The following is a 22,845-nucleotide window of genomic DNA, read 5'->3' as shown; positions in this document are numbered from 1 at the left end:
GCCACCAGAGGAAGCGCAGCAGGTCACTGTCCTCAGATGGTACACGTACTTGATGGTACATAGCTTCTATGTCTGACATTAAAGCTACATGATTTTGCCTGAATCGTGTTAAAACCCCGATTAGTGAGTTAGTTAAGTCTGGACCCTGAAGAAGCTCTATATTTAGTGACTTGCCTTGATATGATGCTGCACAGTCAAAACTACATGGAGCTTTCCTTTTTGGGGATGGTAAACCCCGTGATGAGGTATAAACCAGACCCTCCCATTGTCAGACTGGGTCTCTTCATCTGGTACCGGGACCGCATAGCCTTTGTTCAACAGGTCAGACATGAAGCTTTGATATTCACTGTGAAACTCTTTGTTTTTGACAAGTCTCTTTTCAGGTTTTCTGCTCTCTGCACAACTACACTGCGGTTGTTAGGCATCTTGACGTATCTGTTTTTCAGGGGAAGTCCTATGGTATGGTGACCATCAACCCTCTTTGCTGTTTCACTAACACAGTCCATAAACTTAATGTCTTCTCTTGACATTTCCTGTTTTTCCTCACTGGCCTTTTCAGGGAAATCATAATTAAACTGCTGTACCAACAGGTTCTCCACATTAGCAATAGAAATGTGATTCACTGGAAAAACTTTCAGATGCAGTGTTGCAACTGTCTCTCCTGAGAGGACCATTGATGACCCAACCCAGGATTGTTCGAACTGCATATGGACCATTATCCTCACTGTGAATTACTTCCCATGGTTCCATAGCCTTGTGTACATCACATCCTATTAAAAGTCCAATGTCTGCATCTATGTGTGGAAGCTGGATTCCTTGCAAATGTGGCCAGTTTTCCAAATCTTCAGGCACTGGAATGTTCTCTTTGGACACAGGAATATCTTTGTGGGTGTAGATCTCAGGTATGTCAATGTAAATGTTCTCTTTCAAACCACACACCTCTAGTCCTTTAATATGGTAGCTTGACTCCAACTTTTCCTGTCCCATCGTGCGAAGCAGGATTTGAGTTTTCTTGCCTTCCATGTTGAGCTGTCTCATCAAGCTCTCTGTGCAGAAAGTGGCTTGACTTCCACTATCCATGAATGCATAAGTCTGAATGATATTATTGCTCTTCTTTGATTTGACACACACAGGTACAATTGAAAGCACACAACTGTCTTTTCCGGCCCCAGTAGCTCCACAAACTCCACCTGAAGTGTGTGCTATTGCACCAGTCTCTGTGTTTTCAGCAGTGTCTTTCTGCCTGCTTTCTGAAGCTACATCATCCTTTTCTTTTGAGAAGTGGAGCATACTTGGATGTTTCTTAGAACAATATTCACATGTAGCTCTTTTCTTACAGTCTTTGCTCAGACGTCCTTGTGTCAAGCATGCAAAACACAAACCCTTTCCTTTAAGAAATTCTAACCTTCCTTTGTATGGCTGATTTCTGATTTTGTGACATTCTGCTAGTGTGTGTTGTTTTTCACAATATACACAAGGCTTCTGGAAGGCACTGATGTTGCAACGAAATGAGTTTCTACCATTGTCTGGTGGCCTTTCAATTTCTGTAGGTGCAACACTTGTAGCAAACGCACTCCCCTTTGGCCTTGATGATTTTGTCGCTTTCACATTTACATAATATTTTCCCTTATCTTCAACATCCTTTATGTCACCGAAAACAGGATCCACAACTATTTTAGCTTGTCTGTTTATGAACATGACTAAATCTGAAAACTTAGCTCTTGTACCACGTTTCTCTTGAATGTCAAATGCAGAAACTCTCCACATTTCTCTCATTTTGTATGGTAACTTGGAGACATGGTTTCTGAGGTTAGTGGGACTGTCCATTTCTGTAAGTTGGGTAATGTCTTGTCTTCGATGTCTAACGCCTGCCTCTGTTTTAGTGATGCTGCACGTGCAAGTAAGGCAGCACGTTCTGCTTGTTCTTTCTGTCGCACCGATGATATAGATGAGACTTTGGATGATCTTGAAGAGCGGCAACTAGCTGAGCTCGTTGTGCTTTTGACTGCAGACTTTCTTTCCGCTGGTGTGGCAGCCATGGACACGCTGTCATCCGGACACACATCCTCCTGATGTTGTTGCCTTGATGTAGCTATCCACATTTTAACATCAGTCATGAAAACGCTGAACTGTTCCATTTTTGGCTTGAACCAATACATCTGATCAGCATCATGTTCATCATCAGGTAACAGCAACAGTACATCATCATTTGAATGAGCAAACTCTTCTAGCAGTTTTGAGGATTCATTTAAATGTTCATCAACAATGTCTGGATTTTCATTATCTTTCATTAGTCTTTCAATCTTGTTCCTTTTTGATGTTAACTGTGACAACTTGGATCGTCTTGCACCTATAAGCCTGCTCACTCTTTCTTCCAGACCTTTTTCTGTGTACTTTGGTGCCCTCTTGTGGCTACTCCTGCTGCAGCAGCTCTGAGCTCTTGACTTTGCATCGTGTGAATCGTCCGCCATTATGGCCGTAAACACAACTTCTAGTTCGACAAATGTTCACAAATAATGGTCTATGACATAAAGCTCACCAGGCTTTCGTAATGAATGTCATCTTCTGAAGACCAAAACATTCTAATCGTATTATTCTCTCAAGAAGTTGAGCAGCACCCTCATTTTGGCACATTTCTGCGGCATAACAGCATTCTTTACTTTTTCACGACTCTTGTCCTCATGTTTAATTTTGACTTCTTTCCTGCAGCTCTTTGGGCACTTATCTTCAGCTTTACTTTTGTCCAGGTCTTCTCTGTTCTTGGGAAGTCGGTGGTGGCTCTCGCGACGCGTTGTCATCGCCGTCGTCTTCTTGTTGTTGAGCCTGGTTGTTTTACTTATGTAGTGGCTATCTTAATTGTTCGTAATTATAAACTTTAACTAAACTTACTTCTCTTATTATAACCACATTGTATGAACGACATAAGACAGTTTTACGCGTTGAGTTGGCTTGGAGAGAACCAACGACGGTAAAACAACCGTGTTGCTCCGCCGTCCACACTCATTTATTATTTATTTTCCTTACAGCTTCCTTTAAACTTCAAATAAGAGTTCCAGTACAACTTCAAAATAAGAGTTTCAATACAGAAGTTGCACCAATATACCAAAATAAACACAAGAATGAAAGAGTAACAAATGTTATAACATAAACAAACTTGCTACTAATAAATGGCGCTTACACCCCTTATGAAAAAGAATACTGGTATTATAATATTTTAGTAAGCATCGTTACTGTGTGTGGTTACTGTGGTTTTACAACAAATATCATGATCACACTGTGTTTACCCGCACTCATGCCACAATTCAGCCGACAGTGAATCTTTTTCTTCATTGAACAAACTGATGTGTGCAATTCTACTGCAGGAACCAAACTAGAAATCTCAAATAGAAATCAGATTTGGCCCAATCTCTTGTAAAGCCGTGGTTAAGTTTCTATAGTCTTATATAAGTACATCTTGTTGAAGTATTTCTTGAGTTTGTGACTCGTGTCGTGTATGACGCAAGGCGCGTGCACAGCAATAACAGTTTGCGCTCAGCAGCATCTGATCCGACTGTTATTAGAGCTAAAAATATGCACGACAACCTCAAGACACACACAGGAAGCCTTATATCGCATTACAAGTTCTGCCAGGATAGTCATTCAATCAGATGAGAACAGCGGTATTCATGCATCAAGGAATTTTGGGTTTTCCAATGCAGTTTCTGGATCATGGATTTACCTTGAAGCATTTTTAAAGATTTATTAGCATGCAAAAACGGTGCCATGCTGATCGCATTGTCGACGGAGGCGTGTCGTGTGTGTGTGTGTGTGTGTGTGTGTGTGTGTGTGTGTGTGTGTGTGTGTGTGTGTGTGTGTGTGTGTGTGTGTGTGTGTGTGTGTGTGTGTGTGTGTGTGTGTGTGGGTCAAAGTGTTCTCCAGGATCTGCTTTATTTCACAGTCACCGATCATGAGCGCTTCATTGTGGACTCTCGTCTCTGAGCTCTCCCCTCTTTATGCATGGGTCATGTAGTCTAAACTCATTCAGTGGATTCTATTTCGAAAGAGTTGAGCAGATTTTGGGGGTTTGGATGATGTTTTTAATAACACTTTTATCAGCTTTTGTGCTGTGTGGATCTCAATACTCCAGTGACCAGTGCAACTGGAGAGGAAGGTGAGACTTTATACAGGTTTTGTGTAGTAAAAATATAAAATTATCATCTTATTTTATAATTTTATATTGTTCATTTTTAAGCAAAGCTAAATGAAAATGAATGATCATAATATGTTACATTATTGTTATAAAATATGTTTAAATGTAGTGATTCTGTTTACAATTATTTCATTTATTGCTTATTATAAAAAGTTGTTTTTTTTCTACATCGGTTAGTTAAATCGTCTTGCATGTTTGTATAAGGAGCAATGTGTATTTGGGTGAGTTTAGTCTTTTTTTCCTCTGTATTTGATTATCATTAGCCTATAAACGTTATTAAAGTTGATGGGGACGGTCCGGACAAGGAACACGCCCGATTCGCGATAGTTCTTTCGATACGATTATTTATTAATGATTCGGTCCAAGTCAAAACCGAACCGCAAAACGTGTGTAATACTTATTTCACATATTAAAAAAAAAAAAAAAATGTTAAAACACTAAAAATCTTAACGTAATCGGTTTTGAACCAGTGCATTAAAACGGACTGTACGAGTAATCGGATTTCTCAGTTCATTTGTCTTCACTTGTAGGCCTACTTATTTCCCGCGCGCAGTGTGACGATCAGCTCCATCTGTTTACTCTCTCTTTCTCATTTCTTTATCCTTCATTTACTCTGTTTAACTTTGGATTTAAGAGCTGACTTGCACTTTTCTTTTCAACTCCTTCGTTTAAGTCTTTGAACCAGACCGCGCTGAATCTGGCCTCCATTACCGCTCCACGGCTTAATTGACCAGGATAATGACTTAATAACGTTAATTACAAACAAACCGGATGAAATGGAGGGAATTCAAGGGTCAGGCGTGTGGGATTGGGGTCTTTTTCTCCGGAGGACATTTGGCACTGATTTCAGTAACGGAAAGCAATGAAAACGATTCGTTAAATTACAATGCCATGAATCCTATAGCTGCAGTCTTTAAAGTTCACCCAGTTCTGAAAATTAAATCAACATTCACTCGCTCGCATGTCCTGCCAAACACAAAAGAAAATATTTAGGAGAATGTCTGTGCTGCTCGATTAAAATAAGAACCATAAAATATCATGAACGTATCTCATTTATTACACTGAGTTAGTAAAACCAAATTTGCAAACTGTTTGTTAATTGCATAATTATGAACTTCATCTTTAAATAGCTACGGGATGATCCAGTTTTATACAGGACGAGCCCATATTTTACGGGACGCGTGGCAACCCTACTTGGGACTTCCGCTCTGAAATGATGTTGTCCAGAGATTGGATTGCGCTCAGACTATAGCACGGTAGTGCATAGAGCTAGTGCATGCGATGCTACATAAAGAGACCTTGTCCAAAATTAACGATTCCTAGCATTGATGGATTAATGTAAATGGACAGCTAATAATCAACGCAATTCGACAATAGAGGTTAATGTTGCTCCAAACATTGCAAATGTTCACATCTTTCCTTCTAATTGCCAATTTGTACTCATGACAGAAAAGATCTCATGACCCAGTTGACAATGATCCGCGACCCTTTTTTGGCTGGCGACCAAGTGGTTGAGAAACCCTGCCTTAAGGAACAAAAAATATCATATGGGGACTTCTGTAAACACAATTTATCAGTGTTTTTCAATTGAAAAATTATTCACAATTAGTTCTGGCCCTCAATTGTTTAGTGCATGGCACAAGAGGACACTTCTTAAAGCTTCTGCAAACTCGTGGGCATGGATCCAGCTGAAACAGGCACAAACACTGTAATCATTCCTAAATAAGCAACCCACAACCACTTTAAAGCGCTGTCATGGGGGAAATGAAAACATCACATCTGGATGACAGCTTGTGTGTCTTTTTTGAAAAACAATCTAGCTTTGATCTGTGTCCATGCAGCACCTATGAGCTCAAAAGATAATAACCCCTTTCATGAGATAGATGATTACTAATATCTTAAACATCTTTAAACATCTGATCTGTCCTCGTTGTACAGAAAGCTGAGGTTTGAGATGATATGGAGTTAGTTTCTGGAAAGGTCAATGGAATGGATAAGCTAGAGTGAAAAAAACACTGGATGGGACATCCAAATTAGTCATGGTTCTTTTAAGCTCTCAGATTTCTGTCTCCTTTGAATACGAGCAATTTTATTCCTCTGTGTTGACATAGAGGCTTTTGCTACATAATTGCCTCTTTTGGTGTGGTGTAGCTCAGGGCTGGAATCCAGAAGGTTGATGGTTCGAGTCAAGGCCAGTACTAGGATGAGCGATTTGGGGGGGCACTTTAACTTTTGTTCATTTTTTTTTCCATCAATTGACCAGGGAAGGGGGAGCTTGGTTGTTGTGCCATGCTACCGGGCTGGTTGAGTTTGAAGTTTCTGTGGGGCACAAAGAAATCTAGTGGGGAAAAGCCTCCCCAGCCCCAGTTTGAGCCCCATAAGGAGAACCTTGAATAAGACACTTAAGCCCAAAGTATACTTCGGTCAGACACAAAGACTAAGCGCCTGCACACAGGACACGTGATGCAAATTTCAGCATCAGCAGAGTTCTTCAGCACTGATCATGTGCGGCCCAATTCTTCTAACTGCACGTAATCTAAATAAGCAGAATGTACATGTGCCTGGAATTATTTGCACTAATTAGTGGGTCCACAAGGAGGCAGCACTCACAACTGAGCCTTTGAGGTAAGGAATAAGCGCTAGAAGAAGATGTGATTATATCTTCCTGGTTCTAAACTCCTGAAGAGAAATAGTCCAGTACCTCAGCAGTAGCAGAGCCAGGGCTGCCACTGGCCAAATTGATGCCCTACGCAGAGTTCCAGGTGGACGGGGTGTTTGCGTGTTCCGCAACTGCTTTCGGGTCTTTGAATAACATATAACGTGCAAGTAAAGGCAGCCGGTGGACTTCTGGTGCCCTCCTAGGGTACGATGGTGCCCCCCTAGGGAGTTGGTGCCCTACGCAGACTGCGTAGTCTGCTTATAGGGAGTGGCGGTATGGAGTAGAGCATGTGTCAACCCCCTGTGTATGCGCGCACAGTCAAATTTAGTATACTTTGAAAGGCTAAAGTAAGCGGTCCTGCTCAACCCACTCCGAGAGGGATTCGATCCAGCATCAGTCGGCACACTGTCGAGGAGGCTAAAGGCTACAGCCTCTAGCATCATTCGCTAGTGTGCATCTTGAGGCTAGGGTAGTGAGGTTTACACAGCTATCATGTACAAGATGGCTCCCGATACACTAGTGTTCAACTGTACGCAGACACCTAGCATTCACATCAAAACCGAAGCATACTTTGGGCTTTAACCTCTCTCGGTCTTCTTTAGGTGCGGCTGTAGCTCAGTTGGTAACGCTGGTCGGCTACTAATCGCAGGATTGGTGGTTTGATTCCCGGCCCACACGACTCCACATGCCGAAGTGTCCTTGGGCAAGACACTGAACCCCAAGTTGCTCCTAATGGCAGGCTAGCACCTTGCATGGCAGCTCTACCGCCATTGGTGTAGGAATGTGTGTGTGTGAATGGGTGAATGAGTCACAGTGTAAAGCACTTTGAATACTGTTAAGGTTAAAAAGGCGCTATATAGGTGCAGACCATTTACCATTTTTTTCTCCTTGCAGTGGTCTAACGCACGAGTCTCATGCTCGGGATGTAGAACAGGTATATCTGCGCTGTGCTGAAGGTTCCTTAGAGTGGCTCTATCCTACAGGAGCCATCATCATCAACCTCAGGCCCAATCTGCAGTCGAGGCCTGGCAGATACCTCCACGCCTGCATCAAACCTCGGGCAGACTCGCAGGGGGCCTTGCTGTACGTGGAGCGAGCCGGAGAGCTGAGACCGCTGCTGTCCGAAGCAGAGCAGGCCGCCGGTCGTGTGCGCTGTTTTAGTCTCCGTGAGGGGGCGCTGTTTGTGGAGGCGTCCACTCTGCAGGACATCAGCAAGAGAATCACGGCGTTTCAGTATCAGCTGATATCAACAGAGACACCAGAGGACGAGCTCTACTTGCCTACAGGTACACAGAGAGACTGATTTTATACGTTCTTATGTTCGTGAATTTGCAAAGATATGCATTAAGGTCATGTACATGGAGTGGACCTTTTTTGATGTAGACAAAATAATTCTATTCTAACTTTTAGCGATATTCGATATGTATCTCAATGTTTAAATATTAGTGCTGTGGGCCCTAAAGTAAATTTAATAACCATAAACGCACATTAAAATCAATGCAGTATAAATTCTACATGTATATTGCCCAGCTATAGCATATACTGGAATATGTGTGTGTTCCACAGAAAGAGAGAGTGCTAGAGAGAAGGGCTGGGGGTGGAATAACAACATTGTCAAATGGTCGTCATTCATATGAAAGACTAGTTGAGAAAGGTAGTAAAATGTCTGACCACACTGACCCCGTAAAACCTAAAACACAGACAAAAACACCAGCCCCACGCCTGTGCGCCCACCAAACCCCATGTTCTTTGTGACAGAACAAAATAAACACCCTAATCAAGAGGTCTCGCTCAGGTCAACCAGCCTCTAGAGCTGCCAATCACAGGCCCGTTCAATGGGCACTGCGTACGATTGGTCGAACAGTCTCTGGTTGACTCTCATTGGCTAGTTTCAAATGACAGATGCTGTTGTATTAATGGCTGTGTAGGTAAGGTGAGATGTGTTAATAAAGACAAAATAGAACTTGAGCAGCTTAATTGTTTCAAGAAGGATTTGTAATATAATTGTCTAAATATGGAAGACTAGCTTACTACTCAATGCTGTACTGCTTACTGATTAATTTGTATAGTATGTGTACATATAGCCTCTCTTTCATTTGTTTCTCTTTGTTCTTCCCTCCCGACATGTCACGCTGTCTGTGAGGGTTTAGATTTATAAATGTAAGTCTTGGGGTATCCTGAGATCCTCACCTGTTGGTCTCACTCACTCTCAAACTCAGACAACCCTCCTCCGATTCGTCTACAGCGATTAGAGTGAGGAAAAGTGTGTGTGTGTGGGTCAGGTTTAGCCTACATTGTGGAGACCAAATGTCCCGACAAGAATTGTAAAACCTGAAATTCACTACTGTACATTTTGGGACCTCTCAACAGTCACCACTAGGAAACCAGTTTAATACATTTACTACAGTGATGTCTAATTGAAAATTTGAATTCTGTCATCATCTACTCGCAACTAAATCTTTTATTTTCCAAACAGTGAAAGTGGACTGGGGCCCCATTTACACCTGGCATTAAAATGAGTTTTGTGCATTACGTTTGAGATGCTAAAGACGAGTAAACCAGGTCCTACACATTTTGGGATTTGTCCACTTAAAAATGTAATGTAATGTAATTTTGCTCTGGTTGGTCCCACTTGATCATGGGCTAGGGAAACAACCCCACCATCCCTAGATATTCCTTGTGCTGCACTTGGTTTTGAAAGAAAAATGGCACTATTCCACGGCACGTTATGGTTCGACTCGACTCGCTTTAATTTTCTGAGCTTGCTTTTCCACTGCAGTTTAGTGCCGCCTCAACGTGGGTGGGATTATAGGCTGATCGTCATAGTTACGCTGCCTCTACTGCCGTGACATCATCTTAAACGCGACACAAACTGACCAAACAATAACACTAGCACTAGCTGTTAGCTACTAGCTCATTGTGCTGCAGGAAGCAGTTGTTGATGGTGATTTTACACACGTGTAACAGTTAAATTGGTTGTTTTAGAAGCTTCCAGTAGCTGCTCAACTAAATAAAGTGAAGCTTTCAAGCAGAGTATAGAGTTAACGTAACAAAATGTCCCATCCTCCATCATGGATCAACGCCAGTCCAGCGCACTCTCCCTCCCATTGCTTGCCGGTTTAGATAGCGTACATTTGGTCGAACCACTTCCACTTTTCCTTGATGTTTCTGTAGTCACTTTTAAGTTTGTTTTAACCTTTCCCTACACTGTTTGGAGGTCCGGTGGTCCAACAGCTGAGACACTTCCTGAAAGACTTTTTCGTTTCAAGTCATTTCGTTCGTCGCTAAAGAGAGGAACGTCTGCACCTCGATTATTGACCATGACGTGGTTTTGTGTCATTTCTTTTTACTATTCAAAAGTCGAGTGATCAAATGATACTGCTATCGCTGTTGCTAACTTTAAAACTAGTGGGTTGATGTCCCGTGTCGGAAATCCTGTGACGCTGGTAGTGACGATTCTCTCTGACCAATCAGTTATCTGCAGGATTTCTACGTCACATTTAGTATCGGCTCGGCTCGCTTGGAACCTCGACTGAGGTGGTACTAAAAAAGTACCAGATACCAGGAACTCTCCACAGTGGAAAACCCCTAAAAACGAGCAGAGTCTAGTCGTACCGTGCAGTGGAAAAAAAAAAAAAGCCCCAAAAAAACGTTTTAACCCTTTTTAAAGGTTGCTCTTTTGACCATGAGCCCATACAAATGCATTTGGCACATACGCGATATGACCAGGGGTTAAATTGGGCCCGTAAGATCCGAATCGGTGTTCCGGCACATTCCAAAAAGAAGAAAAGAAACATGCTTGTTTTATGCATTTGACACATTCCGTCTCTATTTAGCGAGTGCACATGTTCAAATATATTTCATTGTGCTTCGCTCTTGTGAGTTGCACGGAAGGACTCATAGAATAACAGCATTTTAATAGCTCTTATGTGGTTAATGGTTGTAAATGCTTTGTAACATTATAGCTCAGCTTTTAAAGCCCTCTAATGACTGTAATGGCGCTTTCGTCAACTGCAGTCCAGAATGCACAGCCTGCTTTAGCTGAACGTCCGCTGACACTGGTGCCTTGTGTTTATTTGGAAGAGTGTTTCAGCACCTCACTTCTCCTGCTAACAGCTGATCAGAGGTTTGAGGACAGTAAACTGTGATAATGAATTAACACAGTTCATTTTGAGGCTTCAGCTGTGTGCCATCAGTAAGAGGAGATGGAGGCGTCCCGCCACATCCCCCCTCCCGTTACGTCCTCCTCACCACACCCTGTAATGAGCCGCTCAGAAGCGGGGGTGATGAAAGTCTTTAAAGAGCACTTCTGGAGTTGTTTTTGTTGGGGTGTGTGTGTGTGTGTGCGTGTGAGTGTCTGTGTGTGTGTGTGTGTGTGTGTGTGTGTGTGTGTGTGTGTGTGTGTGTGTGTATGTGTGTGTTAATGTGCATGCGTGTGAATTTAAATGTGCTTTTGTGTATTAGATCAGGTGAGAAATAATTTACATATTGCTAATTTAGCAGATGCTTTCATCCAAAGTCACTTACAATGAAGAAATGTTTCAACAAAAGCTGTTCATCTTAAAGAAAGACAGTAACATTAGAAGTGCAAGATTACAATTTCCAATGGAGGTAGGAACGAAAGACAAACTAAAAGATGAGCAGCGGTATGCAAAATAAACAGTACTTTTACTAGTCAATCGATTACAATTGTAAGTATTTGCATGATGTGCCTATCAATTAATCAAAGTGATTGCATATCAATACTTGATAAGGTAAGTGTAAAAATAAAATAATAATTTTTTGATCAGTGGTTTTACTCCAAAATCAGAGGTGAAAATTGCCATCCCCCCAAAATAGTGGATTACTGTGGAATATCCATGGCATTTAGTTTGATTTCAACTTCATTTATGTCGTTCATCACCACATTTTGAGCTGGGGAGCTCCGGCTGAGTTGACCTGGAATGACCCAAAAGGCTTTTATCTGTTTTAAGTTGCACTCGCTCTCTCTCTCTCTCTCTCTCTCTCTCTTTCAGACTTTGTCATGGCAACATCAAAGTTCTTCTTGACCAACTTTACCTATCTTGTTTTTATCGTAATAATAACCTATTCACAAAACAGCGTAAAAGTAATAGATTTTTGATAGACATTTTTCTATTTTGAATCCCTGCATGTTGTAACTTGCTTTAGCGTGGTTCAAACTCACTCTCAACACTTGCAGGGTTGCTCGTGGGGGAGGAAAATTATGATAACGTCGCCCAAGCGGGGGTCAGAGGGCAAAAGTCACAGATCACAGCGGCTCTATGCCGAGACACAGCTGGAGTCTGTTGGGTGTGATGCAACACAATCCAGACGTGCCCGAGAAATATTTAATACAGGGCTATTTTCAGAGCAGCCTTTGTGAAGTAGTACAGCAGAGAATTGGTTAAGCACTGGATTTCTTTACTTAAGAGCTGGTTTTGATGATATCTACATTTCCCTGTGGCCATTTGTAAATCTATGAAAGCTGAATTCTCAATCTGAAGTAACACATGTGTTTGTTTCAGCTGCATGCCGGCCCTGCACTGATCAAGAGGTGTTAATGGCTCTCTGCACCAGTGACTTTGGTAAGATCTTTTGTTACCTCCTTCTAACCTTATTATTCGAATATTCATTACATAACCCTCGTGTTGTTCCAAAGCCGTACGACCATTCAGTGCAACACAAAAGGAGATGTTAAGCAGAATAGGGCTGAAATGATTAGTCAACGTGTGCAGCAGCTGATGCACACTCTGTCCCGGGACACTGGAGCGCACACACTTAATGCAGCCAGACTGTAACGTGATTGCTCACAACTTATTGAATCATAATACATGTCTCACTGTGTGTTTCTTATCGTGAAGAACTTTATTGTTAGTAAACACGTTTAATGCAACCTTTTATGTCAGGGCACAAGCTGAATAATCGTTCTAATAATCGTTAGATTATCAAAATAGTCATTAGTTGCAGCCCTAAAGCAGAATGTTCAGACTCCCAATTTTTGGGTGAACTATCCCTTTAAAATACATACGGGCGAATGTTGTTGTGAAACATCTCTTCAGAATACACAAATCTTTGATATTTATAATATCTCTTTCTGTTTTTCTCCTAGCGGTGCGCGGCAGTATTCAGAGCGTTGAGGAGGAGCATGATGAAGATCGGGCATCGGCGGTGGTGTCATTGAGTCGCGTGTATCGTCAGAAGAGTCACTTGTTTGTGTCTGGCGGTGGGGGGCGCGGCCGCTGGACGGGTCGCATGAAGATTCCCCAGGTGTGCGGCCCGCGGGCGGGACAGAGCGAGTTTCTTTTCACAGGAGCGGTGAGATTCGGAGAAGCATGGCTAGAATGTGCTCCACATTATAAAGACTTCATCAAACTCTATCGGTCGGCTCTGGACTCAGGAACAAACCCCTGCCATATAGACACAGACTGAGAACGCTTGCACAGAGCTGCAAACACAATGCCAGAGACAAATGGAGATTTTGGGTGAACCCGTCAGGGACCGGTTTGCTTCCTCACTTAAAGTGGTCCGACTTCAGAACTGGTGAATCTCAGAAACGCATGACTAGAACGTACTTTACCCCATAATGAAAAGAGAGAACATTTCATGACAATTATAACCCAATTCCCAATTGAAAACTCAAATTATTAAAATTATTTTGGGTTCCCTCGCAAAACAAAACTAATCATAATCAATCTGCAAAATAAATAAAGATGGTTACTTCAGTTTTACTATAGTAAAACCTGGTTAATTTTCATAAGGGCATGTTTTTTTGGTGGAAACCATGTTTTTTTTTTTGTTTGGTGATTTTTATTACCATAGTTTTGGTTTAAATGTATTATTACTATGGTTTTATCATAGACTGTAAAAAAGATGGCCGATGCCCCTTCGCTCTTTTCCATTGGTGAGAACTGAAGCCGCCAGTGTCCCGATATGGCGCTGACATCTTGGGACTTGAGTCTGCGCAGTTGCGATTTCGGGACCAGACCTGCGCAGTAGTGAGCAGGAAGTAAAGCCGCGAAATCAAGTCCCCGCCCTCACTCTCGCCGAATCAATCGCAAGCACACGCCCCTTTTGACACTTTGACTTATGACGGTGTGAAATAATTAATTATAGAAATTTAGATATTAAATTTAAAGCTCCAATCTCCTCAGTCCTCCAAAGATCCCAAAAAAAAGTCAGTTGGTGCTTCAGTGACTACTTCGCTCAGAGAACCTGTCAATCATGATGTCACAGCAGCGTTTTTATAGCATCAAATAACTAAAAACAAACTTATTTTGAAAACAAACACTTGAAATGACATCAACGTGATAGTTTCTGTCATTTACTGTCGTTTCTAACTTTGGAAAAAAGATATGTGATGTGTAATTTAATTGTTTAGTTGGTCTCACGTCCCGTTGAATAACATGGGGAGGCGGGGTTTATGACCTATACTAGGACCAGCTACCGGGGGGCGATCGAGACGTTTTGGCTTCACTTTTGAGGGCTTGTGCAGCACACTTGGGTTTTACTATGAATATCATTGATTAAATATGGTTACTGTAGTAAAACTGCTCATTACATTTAGGGACGAATAAAGCTATTGCAAAGGAACCCAAAATAATTGTGAAGGAACGCAAAACTATTTCAGAAAACAAATACCCTTCCTGTCCGAGGCCTAGTAAAGTGCTTCAGATGGAGTGGTCGGATCTCAAGTGTGAGATAAACACTGATAGGCCCTCTCTGAAGTTGTTCTCCTTGGTTACAGAAGTGTCTTTGTTTGTTCTTGTTGTCTGATTTCTCACCTCTCAAAGTGATACTGAGGAAGTTTGTTGTAACACTTGTGTGTATCTGTCAACTCTTGCCTGCACGCGTATGTGCAGGAGGAGGTTGCGGTGCTTTTGTGAAAAGCTTTGTTTATAGTTAGAGCGGTCAATTCTTCTGACTGAGTTCTTGAACGGTGTGTTTAAGGGTAAGTTTGTACATGTGCATTTTGTGTATATGTTGTATTTGTGTATGAGTTGTATTGTTCTGTTGCATCAAAATGAGATTCCAATTTCTGAGGAATTAAACATTCTTAATGGAAACATTGTGACATATTTATATTTTAGAAATGCTTCTAGCGATTCATGTTCAATTTAATGCAAGTATGCATTGTGTTCTCAGCATGGCCACAAGGGGTGCTATAGGAAACATTAGCACAAACTGCTTTCATCGGTCAGTTTTGTCTTCCTGGTCAACTAATATCATGGTGAAACAACAGTTTGAAGAGTTAATTCCCGCACTCTTTTATTCCCACCAGTTTTTGAGAGTGCAAATTATTTTGGAGAATGCAGCGAACAGGATAAAGTGGCAAGAAAAATTATGTGAACCCTTTGGAATTAGCTGGTTTTCTGCATTAATTGGTCATAAAATGTTATCTCATCTTCATCACAAGTACAGACGAACACAATGTGCTTAAGATAACAACACACAAACTATTATAAACTTGTAAATGTCTTTATTGAACACATCCCATTAAACATTAACAGTGCTGTGGAAAATTAAGTGTTAAAGTAAGTTCACCCTTGATTTAATAACTGGTTAATCCTCATTTGGCAGCAATAACCTCAATCAAGTGTTTCCGGTATCTGCGGATTAAACCTGCACAACATTCAGAAGGATTCTTGGATCATTCTTCCTTACAGAACTGCTTCAGCTCAGCCATATTCTTAGGATGTCTGGTGTGAACAACTCTCTTGATTACACAGCATCTCTATTGGGTTAAGATCTGGGCTCTGACTGGGACACTCCAAAAAATGGATTTTCTTTATTTGAAGCATTCTGTAGATTATTTATTTCAATGTCTAGGTTCATTGTCCTGCTGCATCCCCCAACTTCTACTGAGCTTAAGCTGGCACACAGACACTCTAACATTATCCTGTAGGATATCTTGACATACTTGGGAATACATTTTTCCCTTGATGATGGCAAGTAGTCCAGGCCTGAAGCAGCAAAGCAGCCCCAAATCATGATGCTCCCTCCACCGTACTTCACCATTGGGATGATTATTTCACGTTGGTATGGTACCATTTTTTACGCCATATGTAGCACTGCGTTTTATTCCCAAACAATTCAGCCTTAGTTTCATCAGTCCAATAAATATGTTCCCAGAAGCGTTGTGGAGGTTCAGGTGTGAAGGAATGTTTTTGTTGGAAAGCTGCAGCTTCCTTCGTGATGTCCTGCTATGAACACCTGTTTAATGTTTTCTGTATAGTAGACTCATGAACAGAGATTTTAACCAGTTCCAATGATTCCTTCAATCTTTATCTGTCACTCTATTGTTCTTCTATACCTCATTGAGCATTCTGCGGTGTTCCCTTTGAGTCATCATTGCTGGACAGCCACTTCTAGTGAGAGTACCTATAGTACTAACTGTGGACAGATGAATATCTAACGGCCACTTCTAGAGAGAGTACCTATAGTACTAAATCATCTCCATTTATAGACAGTTTGTCTAACTGTGGACAGATGAATATCTAACAGCCACTTCTAGTGAGAGTACCTATAGTACTAAATCATCTTCATTTATAGGCAGTTTGTCTAACTGTGGACAGATGAATATCTAATGGCCACTTCTAGAGAGAGTACCTATAGTACTAAATCATCTCCATTTATAGGCCGTTTGTCTAACTGTGGACAGATGAATATCTAACGGCCACTTCTAGAGAGAGTACCTATAGTACTAAATCATCTCCATTTATAGACAGTTTGTCTAACTGTGGACAGATGAATATCTAACGGCCACTTCTAGTGAGAGTACCTATAGTACTAAATCATCTCCATTTATAGACAGTTTGTCTAACTGTGGACGGATGAATATCTAACGGCCACTTCTAGAGAGAGTACCTATAGTACTAAATCATCTCCATTTATAGACAGTTTGTCTAACTGTGGACAGATGAATATCTAACGGCCACTTCTAGTGAGAGTACCTATAGTACTAAATCATCTCCATTTATAGGCAGTTTGTCTAACTGTGGACAGATGAATATCTAACGGCCACTTCTAGTGAGAGTACCTATAGTACTAAATCATCTCCATTTATAGACAGTTTGTCTAACTGTGGACAGATGAATATCTAACGGCCACTTCTAGAGAGAGTACCTATAGTACTAAATCATCTCCATTTATAGACAGTTTGTCTAACTGTGGACAGATGAATATCTAACGGCCACTTCTAGTGAGAGTACCTATAGTACTAAATCATCTCCATTTATAGGCCGTTTGTCTAACTGTGGACGGATGAATATCTAACGGCCACTTCTAGTGAGAGTACCTATAGTACTAAATCATCTCCATTTATAGACAGTTTGTCTAACTGTGGACGGATGAATATCTAACGGCCACTTCTAGTGAGAGTACCTATAGTACTAAATCATCTCCATTTATAGGCCGTTTGTCTAACTGTTGACAGATGAATATCTAACGGCCACTTCTAGTGTGAGTACCTATAGTACTAAATCATCTCCATTTATAGACAGTTTCTCTAACTGTGGACAGATGAATATCTAACGGCCACTTCTAGTGAGAGTACCTATAGTACTAAATCATCTCCATTTATAGACAGTTTGTCTAACTGTGGACAGATGAATATCTAACGGCCACTTCTAGTGTGAGTACCTATAGTACTAAATCATCTCCATTTATAGACAGTTTATCTAACTGTGGACAGATGAATATCTAACGGCCACGTCTAGTGAGAGTACCTATAGTACTAAATCATCTCCATTTATAGACAGTTTGTCTCACTGTGGACAGATGAATATCTAACGGCCACATCTAGTGAGAGTACCTATAGTACTAAATCATCTCCATTTATAGACAGTTTGTCTAACTGTGGACAGATGAATATCTAACGGCCACTTCTAGTGAGAGTACCTATAGTACTAAATCACCTCCATTTATAGGCAGTAGATTTTCTGAAATACTTTTTTTTTGCGAGGCATGGTCCATGTCAGAAGATGCTTCTTGTGAATAGCTAACTCAAAATGTTTGAGTGCTTTTTATAAGTTGAAGTAGCTCTAACCCACAACTACAATCTCGTTTTATTAATTGGATGCCAGGTTTGCCAAGTCCTGATTATGAGATAATGAGCTTTTATTGTCGCCTAAGGGATCACTTACTTTTTCACATCACTGTTAATGTTTAATGGGATGTGTTCAATAAAGACGTGAAAGTTGATAATTGTTTGTGTGTTTTTATCTTATTCACATTAAGCTTGTGCTTCAGATGCATTTCAATGGAAGTGAATGGAGTGTGAATTGAGGCGCCCTTCAGTACTGAGATTCATTATCGCCACAGTAATGCAGTCATCTCCTGTTACCATGAAATGTGAAATGGCAAAGTGATATCAACTCTCTAACATTTCATGACTCTGAAACTAAGTTTTATTAATCCTTTGTGCAAAATATTTCAGGCTAAAATGCCTCAGACTTGCTTTTTTTACTGCTTGTTTTTCCAAAAATGAATGCCAAGTTGGATCCTCCACTGCACTTTTGAGGGGGGTCAGGGACTTTAGCCTACAACCCTCCAACTACAAATCTCCAGCACTCTATCCTCCTTTCAGACCCTGTACTGATATAATTCATGAATTCTTATAGTGTTGGATCATCATTTTATTGCCCTTTCCCACGTATACTGAGTGAATTTGGATTTAGAATGTTTAAAAGAGACATTTCTGAATGTAATCCAGAGATCTGTGATTAACATCTGTTTTATTCCTTTTCTTTCAGTGTGTTCAGAAACTTTTTCAAGCATGTTTGTAACAGGGGTAAGTGGAGTAAGATGACTCAGTGCTTGAGCAACCTACTATATATCTGGGAAAATGTGGACAATTTACGTGATGATAACAGTCAATTAATATACCCCTGATGATCCAGCTTACACAAAAATGTTGCCAACTTACCCTTAACATAGGGTCATGGGGTCATAATTCTAAGGCCCTGTGTTTTTGATGCATTCCTTTAATTTCATATTGAAATATAGTGTAGTTTGGTGTATTTGACAACAAGTGAACATGAAACGTCATTCACAAAATTCACAATTTTTCTTGCATAATGTGATGTACATTTGCATGGACGGAGCTATTGGCCACCCCACTCACAGCCGCACCTCTCTGTCCCTGGTGTGTCTGTATTCCCTCAGTTTTTGTATCCATGTGTCCCCCCCCCCCCACACACACACACACACACACACACTCGGATGATAACACATATTGGTAATATCAAAATGTCAAAGTAAAAGTTTTGGTTCAGAATAGGGACAGAGAATGGGGAAAGAATAAATCTAGTGTTTCTTTTTGTTTGCTGATAGATACTGGGCAAGCATCCCTCTATTCATTCACACACACACACACACAGTGCTGTCATTACTTGAGAACCATGAAAACAGTTCATTGTGTTTCCATGGACACCGGGTTCTCATGATGTCATAGCAGCATTGTTCTGAAAACTTTGTGTCTGGCCGAGAGTTCCCATAATGCAGCCAAACAAGGTCGGGCAAACAGCCAAACTGAGATGGCATTTAGAGCATGAGGGTAGAAGTGTATTTTTGTCTTTTGCTTTTGAATGGAATGCATTAATAATTTGATTTGTGTTTGTGTGAAATGCATGAGAATGTGAGAATGTGTGTGTGTGTGCACAGCGACATGTCTGAAATGTTCGTTGTCTTAAGGCGTTCGCCCTTTCAGCTGTCTCAAAAATGTCTGGAATCAGGGGGGCCCCCTGGAGTCACGTGTTTGAATCCAGGGCATGCTGAGTAACTCCAGACAGGTCTCCTAAGCAACCAAATTGGGCCGGTTGCTAGGGAGGGTAGAGTCACATGGGGTAACCTCCTCGTGGTGGTGATTAGTGGTTCTCTCAATGGGGCGTGTGGTGAGTTATGTGTGGATCGTGGAGAGTAGCATGAGCCTCCACATGCTGTGAGTCTTCGCGGTGTCATGCACAATGAGTCACGTGATCAGATGCGCGGATTGACGATCTCAGAAGCGGATGCAACTGAGACTTGTCCTCCGCCACCCGGATTGAGGCGAGTAACCGCGCCACCACGAGGACCTACTAAGTAGTGGGAATTGGACATCACAATTATGGACCCAATGGTGGGTCCAAAGTGGGGCGCTATATAGCAAAAAACGTTTATGCCTAAAACGTTAAAGTCTCTATATATATTGAAAGCTTAAAATTGGAACTTTTCAGAAATAACCATCACTTCTGCATCTATGTTACATCAAATAACAAAATAAGGTCTCAAAATATTCACATTGAAAATTAGCACCCACAGAGGTTATGGGGTAGAAATATGTATATACAAATAAAAGTCCTTCACATAGCAGCTAAATGGAAGAGTCATATATCAAATGAAAGATCTTACTCTCAGGGATGTGACTGCACAGTTAATTGTGTTACCCTAATATCACAGTCAACACAAAGTGAAATATATGAAAATATATGAAAAAATATGATTTCTGTAACTCATTATATACAAACGTCTCTTTTATGCTCCAATAACTGCTGCTGTAAGCCCCAAATAGCTAAAAACATTATATTTGCATTTACCTTCGGATGTTCTCTAATAATGAACTATTGTTTATTTGTCTGTGAGCTTGTTTATGTGAATAATCCAATGTTATATTTTAGATGTCCATAACAAAATATGCAGTTCAGAAAGAAAAAACATGCAAAACAAATCAACAGAAAATATGTTTTTGACTATTGTGATAAAACGTTTTGTATCATCACACAGGAGAGGATCTCTGCTTTCTAATAACACCTAAATTGAGCTTCTAGTGCACTCACAGGACGAGATATCCAGTGAAAAATCAAGGGCGGTGCTTGAACTGAAAATTAGACTGAATGTCTATGGACGAGCACATCTGCTCGGGATAAAATGTGTTATATTTCAGATTTTTATGTTGTGATGGAATGTGATAGAGAAAAACATATTGTTTCTAGTGCTTTCTGCCACCTAGTGGAATAAACAGAGACTTTTCAAAGTGAAGTAAAGTGAACAGAACCAGAATTATATGTTTACAAATTTTCATAACATTAGACCTTTTTGTTTGGTAGATATTGGTCAATACACACAAAATGGATGATGCCTTACCAATTCGTTGGCTTATATCTTCGCAACGCTTGAACGAATCAAAATTATTTGATAACTTTTTGTCAGGAGGGTTCAGAGTAGACACACACCAATTTTTGTGAGAATCAGATATACAGCTTACGAGGAGTTTGAAAAAGTAGCTTTTTTAGAAAATTTGAATAACGTAAACATTTTATAAATGCCATAAAACTAGGAATTAGCAAGGAGTTAGAGGAAAAAATTATTGTGAGATTATTCTACTCAGTTGCGGAATTATTGGTGAAAATGTAAATGTCCTTGATATAGCGCCACCTTGTGGCTGATTTTCATAAACTTGGTACACGGCCTCATTCTAACACTGTTTATAAATGTTTTACATTTCGTAATGGTCGGCCATTCAGATTTTATGTTATTAGCTCCTGAAATTTGATTGGCTGCTGGCGGCCATATTTTTTTATTTGTCCGACTGATATTGTAGGATATGTTAGCCTTTGGCTCCTACAAGATGCATACTAATTTTCAACTTCATTGATCATACTGACCAATTCGTTGGCTTATTTCGCAATTCTTTGACGAATCAAAATTCCTTTTACATCTTTTTGTCAGGAGGTTTCATAGTAGACTGTGGAGCGGAGGGGGGCGGGGCCGGGTCGGAATATTGTGCGCCCGGTCCCCAATCGGCCTGATGAGGCGCGCGAGGGATAAAGGCGGCCGGTGACGATGGTTCGAGAGAGAGAGAATTACGGGCATGTCTGTCATGTGTATTGATGTTTGTGTGTTTTGAGTTTCATTAAATTATCATTTATGTTGACAAGCCGGTTCTCGCCTCCTCCTTGCCCATCCTTTAACTGTGTTACATAGACACACGGCAATTTTCGTGCGTATCGGACATACGGCGTAGGAGGAGTTTGAAAAAGTAGGTTTTTCGAATTATGCAAATTAGCATGAAAAGTTTCTTGACGGAAATTAAATTGATGTACTTTGTATCTATGTATTTCTATGTATTCGCCATGAGCCAAGGAATACAATGATGTAAGACACTTGAGTGTGTGACTAACAGTTTAGGACTTATGGGCCAAAACATACCAATTATAACTATAGCACCACCTTGAGTCTAATCCAGCCGAAACTTTTATTTGCGGTAGTACTCTGGGGGAATACCTTCCCTGAAAGTTTCAGCTCTCTGCGACTTACAGTTTGGTCTGCACGATCAGTTTTAGAATAATAAAAATGATAAAAATCCTTACAATTACAATAGGGTTAGCATGCTTGAACCCCTAATAATAATACAAATCAAGGAATATATCACTTGTGGGCAGAGTATTTTTGTTGGGCGTCATTTCCAATCAAGCTCATATTTTCAAAATTATGCTAAAAGTGTGAAAATGTAATTTAATTGTGTGTATTTAGGATACATAACATTTTATAAATGTTAGCTATTTGAAATGTACCTCCGCAAGACAATGGGGATAGCCATTTAAATTTTATTTTTTTACAAATGTCATTTCCATCAGCGTCATTTCAAGCAAAATTCTATTAAACACAATACAGAATTGAGATGTGCTGGAAATTACACTGTGGTGGGAACAAACACCCAAAGTTTTGTGTATAACACCTGCATTTACTGTATTTATGTTCCATTCCAACATGTCTATATGTGTGTGTCCTGTTTAAGTTGTCTTAGGTGGAACAGACACACGCGCCCTGCACACGCTATCCTAATTCTCCAGACGCTCAACACCCCCAACACACACTCTTATGATACACACCCTAGACACCCAGCACCCCATAGTCACACACACATTCCACAGTGTCCTCTTTCAGGGATCAGCACAACCTCAGGCCTCAGATCACTGTTATATCTCCCCTGACTTGCGGGACAAACACCCACAGCAGGCGT

The 22,845-nt window shown here is 40.8% G+C and overlaps 1 protein-coding gene across 1 annotated transcript; it reads left to right on the top strand.

Moving 5' to 3' along the window:
- Positions 1-3,581: 3,581 nt before the first annotated feature.
- Positions 3,582-15,044, top strand: LOC127643810 (meteorin-like protein). Its single transcript, XM_052126704.1, has 4 exons — positions 3,582-4,150; positions 7,743-8,134; positions 12,374-12,433; positions 12,958-15,044. The coding sequence occupies exons 1-4, from the start codon at positions 3,993-3,995 to the stop codon at positions 13,275-13,277; spliced, it is 930 nt and encodes a 309-aa protein (XP_051982664.1). The 5' UTR covers positions 3,582-3,992; the 3' UTR covers positions 13,278-15,044.
- Positions 15,045-22,845: the final 7,801 nt, after the last annotated feature.

This window comes from Xyrauchen texanus, chromosome 5 (assembly GCF_025860055.1).
Source record: "Xyrauchen texanus isolate HMW12.3.18 chromosome 5, RBS_HiC_50CHRs, whole genome shotgun sequence".
NCBI lineage: Eukaryota > Metazoa > Chordata > Actinopteri > Cypriniformes > Catostomidae > Xyrauchen > Xyrauchen texanus.
The sequence above is the reverse complement of the archived record's forward strand: the minus strand, read 5'-3'. Positions and strand labels throughout refer to the sequence as shown.